Raw genomic sequence first — 21,767 nt, forward strand, 5'->3', positions numbered from 1 at the left:
AATGGAAATATGTTTTTAAATGTTGTATTTTTATCTCTTAAATGTCTCTTGGCAGAAACTTTTGAAATTTCTGAACCACAACAATGAAAAATTTGAAATTAGCTTTTAAAAATTAACATAATTTCATGCGTTTAATGTTCCCCATTTGCCATGTCAGAACAACCTCAGTTCTGTACATCAGTGTGAACACAGATGTACAGAAGCAACACTCCCCTCACTTTGAGCCCACCGATTTCTATTTGTCCTGGATCGAAAAGAAGAAATTTGCACCGAGCTTGAGCCTGTGAAAGCCTGCACGTATCCAGACGCCCACGCAGGAGCCAGCCTGAGAGGAAATTGAGGCAGCTTATTCAATGTGAGCTAATTCATTCAGTCACTCTATGTCCCCTGTCAAAGGCTGGTCCCCACAGGCCAATGCAACATCTGGATGTGTCCCCTCTGCTCTGTGTGCACGGCTTTCATGTTCTCAAGGGACTCAGACATTTACTTGGTCTGCTAAATCCGTCCTGTTTATTTTGCATTCAGAATTGACACTTTTCCCCATTATTTTGCAGGATTTAAGTTGGTAAGTAGCAAAAGTATATAAACCAGTGGCCATTTTTTATTTAGCTCTGTGGGGAAAAAACAAAACAGAAGTGAAGAAAAGCACTGAAATGATCATTACAAAGTGGTGTAAAACCAATTCTAAACTCTAAAATGAACGTCTACACGTATGTTACTCCTTACTGTACTGTATCTCCTCAGAGTGGTCATGACTTACTGGGATAACACATTTATCAGTTAGGTGAAATAAAGCTTGTTGCTGTATTAAGACCATTCATTTATACATTTAAGCAAAAGAGGAAATCAAGTAACAATAGATTAAACACATAATGCCCTTGGTTTCCTTCATCATTTTGTTGGTGACCGTATGCTATTGATTTATTTCCATATTCCAACATAAATATAGAAAGTGTGAGTAATCCTTAGGGAGATTTAAACCAAGTGCAAGTGGAGGGCGGTAATCTTATAATCCTCTATAATGTCGTAATGGTCTCTCCAAGCTTATCTAAACTAACCAAACTTTTCCAGCAGAATTCAATCACAGATACAGATGGACCACAAAGAGTAGTGTGACGCTCCCTGTGCAAGTCAACAATCTCATCTGCTGCAGCTTCATTCAAAATATATCTACAAACCTAGTTAAATAAAAATCTCTGTAAATTAACAAAATATGTCCATAGGTGTAAGGGTTTCTTTCCAAAATAAAACATCCGCCGAGAAACTAGAGACCCTAGATCTTTGATATTTACATCTTCTGTGCTGAAAGTCTGACAATACAGATGCTCCACTAAAATAATTACATATAATAATTTGTAAGAAACTGCTTCATCCGTGATGGAATCCTATTAGCTGACCAAAGCCGCAGCTGAAGCAGGCGGTGACTGGACCGGCTGAAGGAACTCGGAGGTGAAGACGGCCTCGGCGTACTCCTCCACAACATCCTGAAACTCTGCTGCCACGTCGGCCAGAGCCTCCGACAGCAACTGGTCTGCCAGGCTGGGGGACCAGAAAGAACAGAGGCATTAGAAACAGAAAGACATTTTCCTTAAAAACAAGTGGCAAAGATGTCTCCTGAGAGTCAGTCTTTTCTGAATTAAATATATATATATATATATATATATATATATATATATATATATATATATATATACTATATATACATACACACACACACACACACACACACACACACACACACACACACACACACACACAGAGTATATAAACATTTTAATTTGATAGAAAAGTCTGAATCTAACATCTGATACATCATGTTCAGCATCACAACTAATTAAACAAAATCATATATGAAATTCACGTGACCATTATTACTATTTCATTAGTCTCGACTACTATTTCATAAAACTAGAAAGAATCAACATTGTGATTGTTGTTATATCCCATACTACATTGTTCTTGCCAACAGATGCAAGACTAGACCTTTTGAAAATTGCCGGATAAAAAGGTTCTGCTTGTGGCATATAACCTGGCTTTAAGAAAGACAATTTAAATCATCAGCCTTAGGTCATAATCTTCCAAAATGCCGAAGGTGCAATCAAATCAAAGTGTGTCTACTGACTTTCAAAGCTGGACATGAAAAACTCCTTGCCTTGAAAGGCATAAAATGGAGGAAAATAACTCAAAAGACTGGTGCAGCACCAAGCTTTACTTCAGTGTTATGATTGATTTGCCATTATCTGGGTCAACACACACACACACACACACACACACACACACACACACACACACACACACACACAAACTGAAGCAGGGACATATGAGATGAGCACCAGTGGCGTACACTCTTGGATCTCCCTTCCAGAGCCCCAGAAATGTCAAATCATTAGGTTGTCGGTGCAACGGAACACGCTCAGTAATTGTGTGTTGTTGAACTACCTGTACCTTTGAAGAATCAACACAGTAACTTTGCTCTGCGCTGCATACAGGGTGAAACAGAGTGAAGAATGGATTGGGAATGGCCATTAGGAAATATTAATAACACTAATATGGTAAAAGACATGCTCTACTGAATAACTCTTCATTATCTGTATGTTTAACGCTCCAAATATGATGAGATTCCCACCACAAAAACTGGATTACCTCTAGGCTAATATGCATAAGTAATTGTCCAGTTTGCTATTAATTTATGAAAAAAATATTAAACACAAGTTCATCCAACTACTAAATTATTATCCTACTCTGTTTTGCAGTGCATTTTAATAATCATCTGTCCAAAAAATGCATTAAAGAAAACGAAGGTTTAAATAGCTTCGTATACGTTTTCTTTGTTCTTAGTTTTGCTATTATCCTCTAGGGGGCGGGGGGGGGTTGGCTCCACCAGGCAGCTCATTACCACCTCATCACACAGACCGGTTTCTGCACTGTGTCAGATTAGCAGTGGGTGTAGATGTAGACACGTATATGTATGTTTTCTCTCCAAAAACACAAAGGTAATTGGATGGCTTCCCCTCACACATTGTCCTTATTTTTCTCCAACTTCAGAAAAGTACAGATCCATCTCATGAAGACTTTGGTTCATTGACATGGGACTGATAATGAGCCAGTGGCACAAGCAGTCAGATCCCATGGGTGAGACTGGGCAACAATTTTTCGGGCTATAAGTTTAAGCAAAACAACAGTCCGTGACACAGAGAGAAAAACAGACCGACTTAAAATCTGATCTCTTAGAAGTTTAGAACTGATATATCAAACACAGGGATTCAGTATGTTGTTTGCATGTGTGTACATCGCTGAGAAGGAGTCTTCTGCACTCTCGCAACTTAAGAATTCTGTTAAGTATGCAAATTTGTGAGTGGGAGAGAAGAACAACAATGAACACCACAGACACACAATGCAAACCATAATCTGCATGATCCTCTCAGAGCGAGCACTTCAGACTGCACATTATGTCTGTCAAACACAGGTCGGTCAGACACAGTTATGTCTGTCAAACACAAAACAGAGGAAGGACACATCTTGTGCCCATGTGGCTCTGGTGACAAAAACGAGAGTTATAAAACCTCAAAGACACAAAAATAAATTCATTATTAGCACAGTTTAATTACAGATTCTGTCCCACATAGGGGGAATTGAGATGTTTGGAAATCTTCACTGTTAATCTTTCACAGTACCTGTCTGCGATGGCCCAGGGGTTAAAGCTGCCGACAGCCTCATGAGCCACAACATGCAGGTAGGCCTCGTAGTCTTCCCGGTACCGACGGATGTTTCTCAGCATGCTGCCTGGCACGGAGATAGCAGTCCCCCTGCTTCTCTCCAATGGGCCTGGGAACACGGCACTGTGTCTGTGCTGCTGTTCATCCTGGGATGCCTCCTCTGTCAGGCTGTTCTCAGAGAGGATGCTGTGTCTGAGGAGACACAAGAGGATGCCCATAAAGAGAGGCAAACAGTGAGTGAGGGTTTCCACAACACCTTTTCATTACCTTGAGTGTTCTCACTGTATGAGCTAGGTAAAGGACTTCTGAGGGCTGTGGAGAAGAGGCAAACTCATTTATTGGCACACGAGCCAATGGAGTGCAGCGCTGTGATTGACCAGAAATACTTGCAGTCATGAGGCTGAGAATGATGAATTTAGGAGAGGTGTCAGAGCGCAGGCCAGAGTGAGTCGGGGCTCAGCTGGGCATTGCCATGGTCTGGCTTGATAATCCTCTCTGCTTGGACAAATCAGCCTGGCTGCTGCGACGGCGCTCTCAGTGCTATATTTAGTGTTGCAGCAGTTCCCAAAGCAAAGTGCCTCTCTATTGTTCCCCACCGGCCTCAGCTGAACTTGTTTCTGTTTTGACTGTGGGGGCTGCAAACCCCGGCGGGGTGGCCATAAATATCAAAGTGTCAGCACAGTCAACTCTGCTTCCAGTCTGAAACGGGTCGATGTCTGATGGGCATCTGAGGACCAATGTGGAGAAAGCATCAATACAGCACACTGCAAATTCACTTCTCATTTATAGTCAGAATAGCACCCACGCTTTTTGTGCCATATTCAAAAATAAATACGAACCAGCCTGCTTTTCCTGTCAACAAACACCATTCAGACTGGGGCAAAAGCTCCAAGGCCAAGATTAACCTTGAATAAATATCTGTGAAAAGGTGATGTAAATAAAACAATATGAGTAACAGAAATGTTACGACTAAGTGTTAGTGGTACCTTCTAACAGATAAACAGCGTTAGCTATTAGCAAAATCACCTCAAGTGACTTTCAAGATGCTCTTCTAGTTTCTGTACAAAAGCTCTAGCCACGTATCGCCCAGGAAAACGGGGACCTGGCAAAGGACAGTGCCATATGCGATATATCAAAAGAGTTGGACAAAGACAAATGTGACTCAGAGAAAGTAAGGGGTGATTCACGGGAGAGATTGAGAACAACAGGAAAGAAACAGGTGGAGGATGTACTGTATGGTGTTGCAACTTTCTTGCTTATTCAGTAATGCACTACTCAGACATCTTTGATATTCAATCTCTTGAATACAATCTTTTGTACTTGAATCAGGTAGCATTGGAGTCATTTTTAATGTAAGGTCACGAATGGATGCAGCCATTTACTGTCCAACACAGCCTTCAGCTTGTTTGTAATACTTGGCTTGAGAGGACAACTAAACAAAAGGGGCAGTGGAATGAAAGAGCAGATTAAAAAAAATATACATGAAAGGTTCAGAATATGGCTGAGTGGGGCTTTCATCTTTTCATTGATTTGTTTGACCTGCTGATGCAGCTGCAGTTGGTCAGTCAGCATTAGCCAAGCGGGTGGGGGGCGGGGGGGATCGGCAATCGTGGTTTGTGTCGGGGCTCCTCACCATGGATACATAAATCGTATCTGCTGCTCTGCTGATGTTTCCAAAGATGAAATCTCTCACTCCATTGTCTGTGTGGTTGCATGACAGCGCTCACACAAACACAAAAACAGCCGAGGTAAGGAATAATAGATGTTTTTGGAAATACTTTTTCAGGAGGACAGTGCCAGTGTTGTGTCTAGTGATACATGATGGAAGTGTTGAAATATCGGTGTGATGTAAACAACTACTTTCCCACAAAATAGTGAACAAACTCTCTTCTGCTGTTGTAAGTCATGACTCCCAAGTAACCACTAACCTGAGCAGAGACTGAAAGCCTGAGCACCTGTACAATATAATTAAATCTACTTTATTTCCTCTTTTCCTCAAATCAGCTAAAAGTCAATCAAATGGCATTCCACCATCAGCCCTCCGTGCATCTATGACAGCAACTACAATAATAAAATCAAAGAGCCATGAGCGATAACAGTCTGCTAGTGTCATTAATGGTCATCAAATACACAATATACAATCAAAGAAGCCTGCTGTCAAAAACTTTCTTCCTTCCTCACCATTCTGCTACACTGAACACTATAGTAGAGGAGTCAACGCTGACAGAGGATTAACACACCAACACAAAAACAAACTGCATTTGTAGGCTATTTTCCTCCATAGGAACTGATGCAAGTGTTTTTTTTATTCTGCTGCCCAGCAACATGAAAGCAGAATTATATTAATATCATCAGAAACGTTCATACAAAGTTTCCCGGTCTGCTAAAGCTCAGTATACTTTATGCTGATTTTGGCACAAAAGTATTAATTATGTGAACTGTTGGCAGGTAAAGAAATATCTAGACTGACCTGAAGCTGGCTATAGCTTTAAAATACCTACTGGGACTTGAGTGTTTGTTACAATAACATGTTTCATTATCTGGAGAATTACTTCCTCTAATGAGGTCAGTGAGTTGACTCTGGCTCAAGCTGAGGCATTAGCATTAAATCAAGTTTGTTTTCTTGGACACTAATGCAACTTGTTTCCTTAGGCTGCAGATGAAAACAAAGGATACAATTGTCATGTTTCAATTATGAAAGACCACTGTGAAACTCAGATCCTGTTACTTCCTGGTAAAGACCTACACATTCTGGGGCGACCTCTGGGTTCAAATCCGACCAGTGGGCCTTTGCTGCGTGGCATTCCCTCTCTCCGTCTCTCTCCCCCCTTTCTTGTCTATCTGAATCTAAAAAAATGCATAAAAAGCCCCAAAAATAATCTTTAAAAAAAGATCTACACAATATATCAACAACAGCTGAATTCAACACACAGGCTGCAACAAGTTCAGGTAAGGCTGGTTCTTTGTGTGTTTTTAATTTGCTATTGCTGGTTCAACAGGCTGTTTGGTTTTGTAATCAAAAATGTTCTTCACTTGATCTCCTCGGGTATGTGAAGTAAAATGTAAATGTAAATGGCTGCCATACAAGGTGCCACCTGCTCAACAGATTAACATTCACACACACACACACACATTCACACACCAATGGCGCAGCATCGGGAGCAATTTGTGGTTCAGTGTCTTCTTCAGTGGACACTTCATCATGAAGACTGCAGGGCCCAGGGATCGAACTACTGACCTTCCAATTGGTAGACTACTCCATCACCATGTGCCACCTGGGTCAATTTAGGGCCTAAAAATAAGCCCTCAACTCACGATTAGAACTTGAAATCTGGGTGCTGGATCCTTAATTAAGATTAGGACTAGGACAGCACTTCAATTTTACTTTTAATATTGCCACATGGACGTCGAAACACGAAACATCCATGTGGCAATATTATAAAGTCAAATTGGAGTGCTGTCCTAGTCTTTCCTTTTTCATTTTAGAGCCTGCAACACTGCAGCAGGGGTCGCACGCTCATTTCCCTTACAGTTTACAAAGACACTTCTTGGCCCCCCCAAAAAAAAAAAAGAGACCGCTCTAGATGTGCCAAATGACTCCCTACTTCCAACTGTATTACTTCTAAAGGTACTAAGCACTTTGAAAAAAGAGCTGCTGTCTCTCTACAAGTTGTTCTCTACTGTTTGCACCTTGTTGTAGGGCATGAGAAAAAGTTATTCTGCTTGTAGTAGTGGTCACTATGTTCGACAAGTGTAACCTTTATTGGCAGCTTTCCCAGTAAACTCTTGATATACAATTATATTGTACCAGCACAGAGAAGAAGACTAAATTTGGCTATGAAAACATGAATTAAATACGAAAATTAAGCCTTTTTTTTTTCCATGGACAAAAGGTACTTATTGAAGCAGCCGGCAAGTAACTACTAAATTGATCGGGTCTTCATGCAGAGAAGAAGCGACTAATGTGGACAATGTATTAGAATCAATGGTTATTATTTTTCAAATGATAATGAGTACAATTACTGCTTGGCAGGCAATCTTGGAGCCACATATTTCATATACACAACCGTCATCAATACAAACAAAGTTCTGCTGTCATGTTAAGTGGGTTTTATTATTGCTTTAGAAATGTTGAGGAGCTCTAATGGAAAAGAGATACTGTGATGCCATGATGTGCGAGTCAGCAGGCAGCAAAGCCACCCACTCCATGCTGCTGAATTTGTCTCTCACTCAGTGATTACTAAGGGACTATGTTGATCAATGTACTGACAGCAACCAATAGTCATTACTCTAACTATGGCCAAGAAATCTCAGATGTTGCTATTAAAAACATCAACTAACATATTAGCTTTATAAAGAATACATGTCAACCACTTCTTGTAAAAAGCAGACTGGTGTTGAAATGCTGAGCTGCTTAATTATTGATGACAACTTTTGTTCTTTATTTGCAATTAATTTAGGTCAATTTGCAGAGATTTGTTATTTACTTTGACATTATTTCTAATGATCAAAGAAATCCTAATTACATTGACTGTGATTCAATGTGTTAAAAAAGAAAACATGAAAAGGTCCAGCCAGGGGCAATGCTTTTTAAAACGCAGTGTAATTTGGACTGAGGATAAAAGTGATGTAGGCAGGTCTGTCTATATTTTATGCTCTAGAGAAATTAGGGAGATTCAGAACAAATGAGCTGGCAGTTCTCAAATGACTTTGTCCCTGTTAAAAAGCTGCAAGGCTGAATTCCTCTGAAAAAAATATAAGTAATGAAAAAAACTAGACAGTACTTAGTTGACTTCCAAGTGCCAGTGTTGGCAAAAAATAGAGCTATTACTTGATGGATGTGTTACGAAGACAGACTCTAAGATGAGTCACAGAGGGTAAAGTTTCCATTATGGGAACTGTAACTGAGGCACTTCAGGTCTGACTGGCTTTAATTTGCTAATGTTGCTGCTTGAATTTGTTAGAAGCAGCATCCTGCTGGCTTGTCTGTGTCAATAACTTCCAGTCCTTCCACTCCCTTTTCTCCTCCTTCCAAGTTCCTCATTAATTTAAGCAGAACAGCAGCTGCAGCCAAAGCCCTGGGCAGTGGAGGGTCTCTCTGTGGAGTCTGCTGCCAGAGTCAGGAATAGACTCTGCCCTGGGTATGGTAGCCACCAAGTGAGTTTTTGCGGGATGAGTAAGGCCTCCCAGTGGGAGAGTGATTATAGGGCACCGATACGTCATGTGGAAAAAAACACTAACTGTGCATCGTTGGAAGAACATGAACCATTTTACTTTTTATCAAGTCTAGAGGCCTAATCAAACCAATAGTGAATGACTTTCTGTGGATGATGATGCTGTTGCTCTTAGTTTCGTAGCACAACAGGAAGTCCTAAACTGCAATTTCATATTTGTTTTTCTCATAAAAAGTGACATAGACTCTCCAAGTGATTGAAACCAAACATTTCAATATGTATATATCTTTTAAATAAGGGTTTTATTATAATATCATATAATCATCACTATTGTGTTAGAGCCATGGTTACTTAAAATGGGGGCACAGACCTTTAATTTTAGCTCAAAAGATTGGGAAGGAAGTTAAATAGGTCAAACCCTGATAGTGCTCTCCAGTTAATATTATGTGAGCGCTCCGAAATGTCTCTACTGCCTCTATAAGATAAATAAAACAGCAAGGAGGGGAAGCCATCAGCAAAAGATGAGAGGTAGAAATTGTGTGTTAATCGAGTGTAAGAAAACGGGGTAAAAGACATAGAAACCCACCCAGTCTCCACAGGTTTCTCTAGGACAATATCAGCTGCAGAGCTCTGCCTCGGCACTGGCCTTGTGAGCCTAATTGGCTGAGGAGAGGCTGGCCTGGAGCCCGGAGCATGGCACTGGGGTCCTGGGAGAGAACAGAGAGGAAGGGGGTAGTGGTAGTGTGTGTTGAGAGGGATGAGGTGGAGCAGGGGACAGACACAGACAGAACAAAACAAGCAGAGCATGAATGTAGCGCTGTTGCCACCTACAGGAGACATCAGGCAAATCATTTCTCTAAATTCAGTTACAGCGGATAAACAGAAGTGGGTTTTTCTTTTTTTTCTTTTTTACCTGCTGCTTCTGGTCGGTCCCAGTGAAGAGGGTCTGAGTAGGTGATAGAAGCAAACCGTCTCCTCACTTCCTCCTGATCTCTCTGCTCAGACACAAACATATAAATGCATTCTAATAAACAAATTGTCCACCTGCCAATAGACATGTGCATCAGTAAACAACACCAGACCAAAGCTGGCACAAGAGCTCTCTATAAATGACTCCACGCTGACCTTCTGTTTCTGAAGCTTCTTAGAAGCTGTTTCTGTACACTAGGGCAGCTCTCACCTGTATCTCCTCCATACGAAGCAGCATACTCTCCAGGGTGGGGGCCTGCAGCCTACACAGGGCCATGCCCTCCAACTGCCCCTCTGTCTCAGCAGCCCACGTCGCCCGTGCAGTGTCCTCCAACAGATCTTCCAGCAGCGCCTCACTCAGCTGCTCAGCACTCTCTGCTGCCTATGGAGGACAACATCCACAAAAGAATATTGGGCCAAATTGTACAACTGTTCAGTTCATGTTGTTTAATCATGGCCATGATACCAAATTCAAACTGTATTCAATAGCAACACTATTTCTCCTCCTGCAAATTATTGTACAAAGAACAACAGCAGTGCATCTAACCCTCTCTGCAGCCTGTTCAGACAGCTGATTCCTCAGCGAGGAGCTGATCCTGTACCTGGACTCACCAATCTGCTGAGGTAAACAGACAAAAACAAACTCACTTTTTAAGTCCATGAAAAACAATACAGATACTTTTCACTCTACACTTTTACTGTAGTCAGTTAGAAGGTAAATACAAGACAAAAACAATTGTTTTCCTCTTCATATAAGGAGACATATAAAAGGAAGGAAAGTGAGATCAAATCTAGCACTACCCATACAACAGATACAGTGGGGAGAACAAGTATTTGATACACTGCCGATTTCGCAGGTTTTCCTACTTACAAAGCATGTAGAGGTCTGTAATTTTTATCATAGGTACACTTCAACTGTGAGAGATGGAATCTAAAACAAAAATCTCGAAAATCACATTGTATGATTTTTAAGGAATTAATTTGCATTTTATTGCATGACATATGTATTTGATCACCTACCAACCAGTAAGAATTCTGGCTCTCAAAGACCTCTTAGTTTTTCTTTAAGAAGCCCTCCTGTTCTCCACTCATTACCTGTATTAACTGCACCTGTTTGAACTTGTTACCTGTATAAAAGACACCTGTCCACACACTCAATCAAACAGACTCCAACCTCTCCACAATGGCCAAGACCAGACAGCTGTGTAAGGACATCAGGGATAAAATTGTAGACCTGCACAAGGCTGGGATGGGCTACAGGACAATAGGCAAGCAGCTTGGTGAGAAGGCAACAACTGTTGGCGCAATTATTAGAAAATGGAAAAAGTTCAAGATGACGGTCACTCTCCCTTGGTCTGGGGCTCCATGCAAGATCTCACCTCGTGGGGCATCAATGATCATGAGGAAGGTGAGGGATCAGCCCAGAACTACACAGCAGGACCTGGTCAATGACCTGAAGAGAGCTGGGACCACAGTTTCAAAGAAAACCATTAGTAACACACTACGCCGTCATGGATTAAAATCCTGCAGCGCACGCAAGGTACCCCTGCTCAAGCCAGCGCATGTCCAGGCCCGTCTGAAGTTTGCCAATGACCATCTGGATGATCCAGAGGAGGAATGGGAGGTCATGTGGTCTGATGAGACAAAAACAGAGCTTTTTGGTCTAAACTCCACCCGCCGTGTTTGGAGGAAGAAGAAGGATGAGTACAACCCCAAGAACACCATCCCAACCGTGAAGCATGGAGGTGGAAACATCATTCTTTGGGGATGCTTTTCTGCAAAGGGGACAGGACGACTGCACCGTATTGAGGGGAGGATGGATGGGGCCATGTATTACGAGATCTTGGCCAACAACCTTCCCTCAGTAAGAGCATTGAAGATGGGTCGTGGCTGGGTCTTCCAGCATGACAACGACCCGAAACACACAGCCAGGGCAACTAAGGAGTGGCTCTGTAAGAAGCATCTCAAGGTCCTGGAGTGGCCTAGCCAGTCTCCAGACCTGAACCCAATAGGAAATCTTTGGAGGGAGCTGAAAGTCCATATTGCCCAGCGACAGCCCTGAAACCTGAAGGATCTGGAGAAGGTCTGTATGGAGGAGTGGGCCAAAATCCCTGCTGCAGTGTGTGCAAACCTGGTCAAGAACTACAGGAAACGTATGATCTCTGTAATTACAAACAAAGGTTTCTGTACCAAATATTAAGTTCTGCTTTTCTGATGTATCAAATACTTATGTCATGCAATAAAATGCTAATTAATTCCTTAAAAATCATACGTGATTTTCGAGATTTTTGTTTTAGATTCCGTCTCTCACAGTTGAAGAGTACCTATGATAAAAAATTACAGACTTCTACATGCTTTGTAAGTGGGAAAACCTGCAAATCGGCAGTGTATCAAATACTTGTTCTCCCCACTGTACGTCTTCTCACCTGTGCTTCATCCAGAAGGGGCTGAATTCTCTCCGTGGCCTTCTGTGCAGCTCTCTCAGCCCACTGAGTTGGTGAGACAACGTCTGACCTGTAAACCAAAACACACCCACACTGCACGCTGTCACAGAACAAGTTCTGTAAGCAAAACACATTTATTTTTCTTTTTTTTAAGCCTGATGGGATCCTACACAAAATTGCCGTATTTGTCAGGCTCTTCACATTTACTGTGGTTAAACAGGGTGAAATCTATCGAACTATCACTACTCTGCATAGAAGCAAACCTTGTGAACACTGCAGTAAATGTACCCTGTTTTTTTTCACTGTAGAAGCCAATGAATATATTCACAAAGGCTGACACGCTTCTTACAACTAATCCAGCTAAGATTAGTTCTGGGCATAATAACTCGGAAGAGATTCATTTGATGAAGGTGACATGATCATTACATAGAAGAAATATTCTGTAATTGTGAAGGGGTCTATTGTGCAATACCTTTCACCTGTTAACAAGTGACATTTTTTGTGTAATACCTGTCATTTGTTCACAGGGGGATCAGGTGGAGCAACTGCCTCCTGGCCCAAAACACAATAAGATATGATGGCTCTCTGATTTCAGCTCTTTGCCATGAAATGAACTGGAATATTTTTACTCCTTAAAAAAAACTCAGTCTCATAATAAATGTTTTACAAACCTGTAAAATTTAGGGGCATGCAAACATTACACAAATTGTATATTCGTCCATTAGTATACAGCTTTTTCTTATGATATATTGATAATGGTATGTCATATTTAATGTAGAGTGTGTGGGTGTTTTGGGTCCATGAAATAATTGTATCAAGCACTTTGTGCTACATTTTTATGTATGAAAAGTGCTATATAAAGTCTGATTGATTGATATAGTACTGCCTTGGGTTGGCAGTAATCCAAACAGGACATAGAACACATCTCAGCATGTGTTATACTTATTTTACAGTATGTAATGTATATTGTACAGTGATTGATTGATAGGGGCCCCTGAAGAAAGCTCTACCTCCCTTCTGCCAATATTACTATGACCCTGTCCCTGATGAAGTGTCCTGTGGAGTTACATTGAATATGGGGACCCACTCATAGAAAAATAGCTTGATGGTGCTACTTGAGGTCAAAAACTCCACCCTTAAGATCAATTTAATTTGTCTTATTAGCCAGGGATTTGGGGAATTGTTTTATTTTAAAGTCAGCTGTCTTAATTGTCTACATATTTGTCTGTGTAGTTTGGTATTTCTTGTCATAATTTTAATGTAGGTTGTAATTTGGGTACAGATAGGATCAACAAAGTATCGGTTTTCCAGCTGGATCAATATCCAACAACTGAAACAACATTACGACCTTCAACTTTCATCCCCTCAGATCCTTTAAGCCTGCTAAATCTGTAATTATATGTCTTGTGTACCTTAATGTCTGAATGCGTTCAGCCTCTTCTTTACTCAGCTGTTTGAGCTCCTTAAGTCTCTGCATCGTCATCTTATCCAACCAAGCTTTCCTGTACGAAGCCAATAATCATCAAATGAAGCAAAATGCAAGCTCAATTAAGGATTTCACACAAATACCTTATAATCCTCATCTCTGAAATCAGTCTGCTAGCCCCTGATTAATTGGAAAGCACAAATGTAGTATTTAAGATTTGATTAAACAGAGACATATGTGGAACACTCAATCAATGAGGTGCTTATAAGCACTGAAAAACAGGCCAACTATTAATCAGCCATAAAGAGAAATGGCCTCAATCTAGCATGCACCTAGATTCATTTATTGGAAAGAATTAATTTTGAATTAGAATCAGAGTATTGCCTTTGGCTCTCAGCAAGTGGGGTCTGACACAGAGGTTAGAAATAACTTACTGAATGAGTCATTAAAATTCCATTTATTTTGCTGTTTCCTCTCGCTGGGACAGACAATCTGATTTATGTATGTATGCGTATGTAAAGAATAAATAACAAAACCCCCAAAATGACTAATCTGAAGAACTACAACATTTCACGCTGAAATATCTGATAAATAGAAGGGAAATATCTGGAAATAATTTGAAGCCGATTTACCTTAATGCTTCATTCTGAGCTTGTTTCTTCTTTTCTGAGCTCAAGGCCGGCTCTGCTACCAAACCACCGGCCACCGTCTGCTTTGGAGGGCTGGGCGAGGGCTTCACGGGAGAGAAAAGACATCGAGGCTCTGGTCTTCTCCTTGGATGGGATCTGTTGAGATAATAGCAGAGGGATGAACGACTAACAAATACAGACAGATAGAAGGAATATCGAGATGAAAAACAGGGAAAGAGAACAAGCTATTTTACATAAAGAACCTGCAATATATCTAAACATAGGGGCCTCCCATACATACAATTTCCATTTTTTTTTTTTTCAAATATGACCTGTCTAACGTCTTTGTTACCTGAGAGAACAGACATGCTTGGGAATTTTTTTAAGCTATACCTTTGCTGTTTCTTATCTTATAACCTTGGTATGAATGACACTTGAAACATGAATATGCCATGGCTGATGGTATGATGTATTTTACAATACAAATTATGTTTCTGATAAAGCCTGCTCACGTCCACCTTCTGGCAAAAAATTAACAATTTATTAGACAGGTCTGCACTGGCACTTGTTCCTTCCTTCTTTTTCTAAATGTTATTTTTTCAAGAGCACAGTTATTCACAATGCATTAATGAGCATAATGGATGAAAACTGTTATCTTGACATAAGAGCTTCTGACATTACAGTACATAGCAGACATAACGGTATAACCTTAGTTATGTAACGACTTCAATCATCCAGTGTGCACTGAGAGCAAAAATATTAGTGAACAATAGATGATTTAAATGAAAGAAAGTGTCATCAGCTGTACAGAGAGATGAAAGGCTCACCGCTGTGGAGGAGGAGAGTGAGGCGATGTAGGTATCCAGGGCACCGAGCACTCTTTTTGGGGCAGCTGGTTCACTCGGAGCTGAGAGGAGACTGTAGGCTGCTGGAAACCTGCCTCTTTTATCTGATTACGCTACGACAAGAAATATAAATTATACATTTAGATTGTTTACATGATCCTGACATTGTTTAAATCTTTGAAGTGACCGCTGGCACACCTTTATTCACCTTTTCACAGTGGATGTTAATTAAAATTGAATATAATAAGAAGCATTTTCTGTGTGTTAGAACTTATTTAAGTCAGTATTAAGCACTGTAGAAACCAAGCCAACACCTTCATTATAATGTCAGCCCTGCTTCTCTCAGAATGTAGAGCCCCTCCTTTTCTGCTGGTGGTCTGAGGTGGTCCCTGCAGCTCTCTGAGCTCTCTCTGGGCCAGGCTCTCCAGGCCAGCCCTGAGCACCTCTCTCCTGTTCAGAAGCTGGTGAGAAGTAGTTTTGGGCTTCTGTGAGGTCATCCTCCTACCTGCTGACACATATGCGAAACTTAACATTTGGCTTGTTTTAATCTTAAAGCTATAGTGCGTCGCCCCCATGAGGAATTCTAAGTGATGACAACAACTGTCGTTGCATCCACATGATGCAAGCCTTCTGTGATCACGCACCACCCCTCCTCCACGCCATTGCTTGTAGCCAAGGAGGACACGGAGGATTAAAAAAACATGATGGACTCTTCAGAAGAGGTAATCTCACTCAAGTTTCTGCGCGCGAAGAAAGAAGTTGCCGGACGCCACAATCTTCTGAACATAGCCATGCTGAGAACTCCAGAGAGAGTTGTGTGGAGCTGATAGTCTTAATTAGCTTTGTAGCAACTCATTTGGCAATGGCTTGAATGTAACGGACGTTCATTAATATAAAGAAGTTATGCACTAAAGATTTAACTTATTGAATCCCATGTAAATAGAAATTAAGGAATAGCTACAGCTCTTCATCACTTTTAAACATAAGTAAATCAGTTTGGGACCTGGGGGCCAAAGGCATGATGCAACACAACAAAATGCCTCCAATTTGACAATTAGCTAACACTCTTGACAACCATCTCTTTCAAAGGATGCCTCTCAGCCCAATAGGAGCCAGCAGGAGTTCATAAGATTAAGCAACAGGGGACCGACGGCCAGAGTTCCGCACTTTAGTTCCTGTTTTTCCCTTTCTATCACTTCTTCATGGCTCCTAATTAATTTTCAGCCTGGTACAGCCATTTAAGCACAGTGGGGGGACCAAGCACAACTACACAAAAGCCCTTAGGTGTCTTCCAGATACTCAGAAGACTAAACGGTTTGTTCTTCATCAAAAGGCATACACACAATTTACTATGTGTGCGATTTTCAGAGGCTTGGGCAGCAGGTAGGCCATTGCTTTAAGCAGGAAATTATGAAGGAAAATACTGCATTTATATTGGATTAATGAGGTTTGAAATTGTCTTAATGAGGTTTGAAATTGTCTTAATGAATACTGTTGCTGAGGGTATACATTTAGAAACAGACTAGAATATTACTTATAAAGTTACACACGCACAAATGGCTTACCAAAGAGAAGTAAAGGCTTATAAACATGCTAACTAAATCCAGGCAAAATAACCACTCACCACGGACACCTCTTTTGGGATTTGCCGGTTTGCGAGGACCTCGAACAGTTGAGGTGCTGGGACCCTTGGGTGCACTAGTAGGTGACATGCTGCGATGAGGAGACTTCCTGTGTGGAGGACATGCTTGGGCCTGCATCTTTTCAAGCAGCTCTTGTTTACTGAGGGCAGAATCCAAAGTCTAATACGAATAGAGTGACAAGACAATCAAATCTTAGATTATCCACTTACGAAACAACAACTAAACGATGCCGCTTTTTTTCGATTTGTCTTTTTAAAAATAAACAAATCATATGTATTGTGATTTCTTTTTGTGACGATTTTTTAAATAAATTCTTTTCCATAGAATCAATTAATTAGAATTATTTATTTATTTTTTTACCAAAAATTCACCTAAATATTTTCTGTTTATACGGTACAAAGTAAATAAATGTCAGACTGACTGAATGACATGTGATGTGCATTCTTCTTAGAAAACTATTAGTTTTTAGAAATGTCTCATGATATTATCTCTAGAAGTATATTATTCAACTTTTGATTTTGTTAAAGAAGGAAAAGAAAATATTCAATACTATCGCATAGCAATACTTCTAGAATCGCAATAAATGGAAATCGCAATACCAAACAAATCAACACCCATGTATCGTGAAAGAATCAAATCAGGACAAAAGCATACCGTCCCAGCCCTAGTATTTGCATCAGCATCAGACAATTGCTGTAAAAACTGTAGACCTTTCTATAAAAAAAGGTTTTGGAGGACAGAAAGTAAATGGAATGATTAACTTAGACTTGAATAAAAGTCATCTTATTACAGCCATTACTCAATGACCCACACACAGTGGCAGACACCTTTTATTTACTCATTACTTGCGATGCTCTGCCAGACTTGTGCTGCAGTTATCTCCACTTGATGCATGATTGTCTTCAGTAATCACTTTAAATTACCTTGTTGAAAGGTGCTAGACAAATACATTTCCCTGGCCTTCAGTAAGTAAAACACTAAGTCAGTTGGACTAAGGTCAGGTGGCTGATATGGCCTGTAAATCATTCCACAAAACACTGTTTAGGTTGTCTGCCTGTATGTTTCGGATTATGGTTTTGCTATATTGTCCTAAAATTATGGAAAATGTAAACAATGAGTCCTTCATACTCATAGTTTAAATCATTTCATTTTTCATTTCAAATCAACTGTGTTAGAATGGAGTCAAAACAATGAAACGCTATATTATTGTCCAAATACTTTGGATTTGAACTTTATGCTCCTTACCTCTAGTTTCTGCAGAATGTCGAGGGCCGTCTCAGGCACAGCTGAACACTGTTGTACTTCAACCTTAGCTGAGCACAAAGAGAGCTGGCGAATCAGCTGGCTCAGCTCTTTGTAATAAGGGGGTACCTTGCCATGAGATACATCTGAAAGCTGGTGGATTACAACCTGTAAGGCCCTGAGTGTCCCACGGTGGGCAGCTGTAAGTCTGTTTATTGCCATGGACTGAAAGAAGAACAGAAAGTAATTTACCATTGACTAAAACTGATACATCGATGATTTTAGCAGTACAGCTGGCAAAACTTTAGCAACATAATATAATTTAAAGAATAAGCAATTGTTTGCTAAAAGTACTGCCACATGAATCTTTGAACATCAAGGTTATAACTTGTTACTGACGTTTTGGGGGAAAAAACACATTTTGTTTAATGCCTGTCATAGAATCAAATAAAACTAATACAATTGTGGTTTCAGACCACTGACTTGTGTGTCTGATTGGCAAGTAGAAAAATTTTTTTTTGAGGGATAGGAAACCCCAAAAAGTAATTTGATATGGGGTTTTGAACACTGTATCATCAATAACTAATGCATGAGCTCTACACATCAGTATAGAGATGTGTGACAATGCTGAAAACATACCTTTTTGGTGCTCCGCATTTTCTGGCTTCGTAGTTTCTCTATATCTTCTTGTATCTCGTTTACCTATTAAATAATGATTTTGTAGACAAGTGTTTATAGATACAGAACAAATTAAAAAGTCACTAATGGTTTATGTGCTTGAGGTTTAAATACCTGTTGTTGGAGAACATAGATGACACGTGCTGAGCGGGCTGCCTGCTTTTGTCTGCGTATCTCCAACTTGTTATGCTCTTCAGGCTCCAGTAGATCTTCTATCTTCTCCCCTGTTGTTTGAACCCCATTATTCATTACTGTTTAATCCATTATGTGTGCAATGTAAAACCATATGTAAAGTGTGCTGATTGTGGTGGGTGCCAAAATTGTGATTTTTGTGTAATTATATTATTAATAGTAAGACACAAGCCTATTGTGACAAAGCTGAGCTGTTACCTCTGCTGGCTAGCTCTTCTACTTTCTGAATATACACTTCTAGCTCATTCTGCAGCTTGCAAATCTCCTGGCTTAAAGGAGCCTGTTTGCCTCCTTCAAATTGCCTTGTGCCAGGGTCTCTGGTTGGGGGTGACTGGCCAATCCGAGGCAAGGAAGAAATGGGACGCTTCTGGGGTGTGTGCACCAACAATTTGCGTCCAGGTCGGGTTGCTTTCTCTTTTGGACTGGAGGTCTTTAACTTGTTCTTATTCAAAGTGGCTGCAAGCGCCTATAGAGAGAGAAAAAGACTCAATGACTGAACAAAGCCTCAATCATTCTTTGAATAGGACATAAATGTAGTGTATTAATTATAAACTATGTACCGTTAATCTACATCAATTACCTGGAGCAGCTCGACATCACTTGTTTCAAGGAGGGAGGCCTCCTGTGTGGGTTTAGCAGGGGATTTTATGAGTGACTCAAGGCGCCTTCGTCTCACATCTCGCTTGGCCAGCTGCACCGCAGCCTGCAGTCTCTCTTCTGAGAGAGTGGTAAAGCTGATGGAGCTTCTGGTGCTGTCCACTTTCTCACGCTCCTCTGACAGCGGCAGCAGCCTCTCTATCACTATTGGGGCTGGCTGGCATACACGAGTGGCACGGTTGCTTGTACTTGTAGGGATGGCTTCATTGAACAACAGCTGTTGCGTGTAAGACATTGATCAGTCTTAACCAGTCTCATATGTGATATAAAGAGCCATTGTGATACTCAATCATGCTTTTCACTTTCCACTTTCTCAACAAGTTATTTCTGTCTTTAACTTCATTTTAACCCAGTTGCCAATTTGTTTGGTGCAATTAGCTAAATCCGATGCGAACCTAAAGCAACAGTGCTAGAATAAATCTTATCTTAAGTTTTTTGTTTTAGCTGCTTTTAAAAGTTGTTGATTCAACTGTATGATCATTTGAGAGGTTGTACTATTTGGTTCTGTTGACCTGCATTAGGGGCTTTCCGACCAGAGGGATTTTTGCAGTTCTTAGAACTAAACGTTCCTAGAACACTTTTTTTTTTTGTCGTGTTCCGACAGGAAAAAAATTGGCGATTTTTAATTTCCTCTGGCCGCAGTAGCGTACTTTTTTAGCTCCTACTCCAGAGCAGGGTCTTTTCCCTTTTCCTAGGTGGACTTGATTGGTCGAACTTATAAGTCACGCCCACTGCCAACTCGGAACTTGCAGGCAGAGCAACAACAGGACATTTCTAATAATTTTCACCATCTTATTCATCATTAAATTCACTTCTGACAACGTTTTAGGCAAGAAATTAACTGTTTAGATTTCGAATATAGGCAGTCTTGCAAAAATTGATGCCGAATTGACAATTTGCTTCAAAGTTTTCGGAGTTCAGAAGCTCCATGAAGTGAGGCGACAGCCAGCAAGCGCCTGCCCCGGCTTCTAGCTCGTTGCTCGGCCAGTCATGCTCAGACACCTCGCTGTAAGCTGGAGGTCTATCAGACCGCTCTCGTAAATAAGAGGCTTTTATTTCGCCGTTGACAGTTCGTTTGTTTAAATATCACAACACATGTCCATCATAAGATTAACGGGAACCTGTGGTTAACTGTCTTTTCGGAGTTAAACTCCACAAGCGTGTCCTGCGGCTCGCCGGCCGTCACACACACACACACACACACACACACACACACACACACACACACACACACACACACACTCTAATACAGTATCTATTCTATCCTCACTGATATACATGGACAACATTTACAAATGACTTCGTACAACGCCATACAATCCAACGGCACCACACACAACAGTCCTCTAATATGACCATTTAACGTTAACTTAAATAAACACCTCTAGAACAGTTCAACAAAAAATAAACATTTTAACCTTCATGAAGGTAGGATGACGTGTCAGACTAAATTGAATGTAACTAGTTGTACCAAATCAGCTGGCAAAAGTGTGCATGCGTGCACTTGTCAGATACCATAAGCTATCTAGAATAAAGATATAACGTAGTTGAATATTGCGTATGCCATCGTTGTTTAAGTTACCTTGGTTTGGGACATCTCAGTAGGTAACATGAGCCCGTTTCGGGTTGAACCTGAAACAAGCCAGTCTCTCCTTTGACTGTGCTGTCCTACGGGAGTCGTGGGACAACTCGACAACAACTGTGCAGTCATTACAGTTCTGTCAAAACAGCAAACAATTCTTGATATATAGCGTTAGCTAATGCTAATGCTAGTTAGCATTAGCAAGCTAACTAGCTACGCTTTTGAATTGAAGTTTGCAAACATTACGTTAATCCCAACATAACCCATTCGACCATCGCTTGTAAGCACTTTTTTAGTTTACACAGAAATTATAAATGAGCTACGCACGTAGCGTCTCTACGTGGATGTTAATTATATTATATTAAGTATGGACATGGAACTTTTTCATATCTTTGTCCGAGCTTGTCAACAGTTTGAAACGCCGCCATGACAACAACAGAACGCCGCTAGACGGAAGTAGTTTTGTACCAAGTACGGATCGTCAAGAAAGTCAAATATAATCGCAACCGCATTATTTAATGTTACGCCATAAATATAAAATAAACTTCTTTCTGTAATATGTTATGACTG

General features: G+C 40.6%; 1 protein-coding gene across 4 annotated transcripts; it reads right to left on the reverse strand.

The window, feature by feature from the left end:
• Positions 1-588: 588 nt before the first annotated feature.
• Positions 589-21,638, reverse strand: kiaa0753 (KIAA0753 ortholog). Of its 4 annotated transcripts, none has more exons than XM_078245333.1 (18): positions 21,198-21,638; positions 19,539-19,832; positions 19,157-19,424; positions 18,881-18,990; positions 18,728-18,790; positions 18,092-18,313; positions 16,828-17,005; positions 15,518-15,708; positions 15,186-15,316; positions 14,362-14,514; positions 13,716-13,805; positions 12,286-12,373; positions 10,407-10,478; positions 10,071-10,241; positions 9,804-9,885; positions 9,477-9,597; positions 3,675-3,908; positions 589-1,539 (listed from the first exon to the last, which is right to left on the reverse strand). In XM_078245333.1, the coding sequence occupies exons 1-18, from the start codon at positions 21,324-21,326 to the stop codon at positions 1,389-1,391; spliced, it is 2,748 nt and encodes a 915-aa protein (XP_078101459.1). In that variant the 5' UTR covers positions 21,327-21,638; the 3' UTR covers positions 589-1,388. The 4 variants fall into 4 exon arrangements, with proteins under 4 accessions (XP_078101459.1, XP_078101472.1, XP_078101465.1 ...); XM_078245346.1 differs by having other exon boundaries at positions 15,186-15,307; positions 15,518-15,711; XM_078245339.1 differs by having other exon boundaries at positions 10,407-10,475; positions 15,518-15,711.
• Positions 21,639-21,767: the final 129 nt, after the last annotated feature.

Source organism: Sander vitreus, chromosome 3 (assembly GCF_031162955.1).
Source record: "Sander vitreus isolate 19-12246 chromosome 3, sanVit1, whole genome shotgun sequence".
NCBI classification, from domain to species: domain Eukaryota; kingdom Metazoa; phylum Chordata; class Actinopteri; order Perciformes; family Percidae; genus Sander; species Sander vitreus.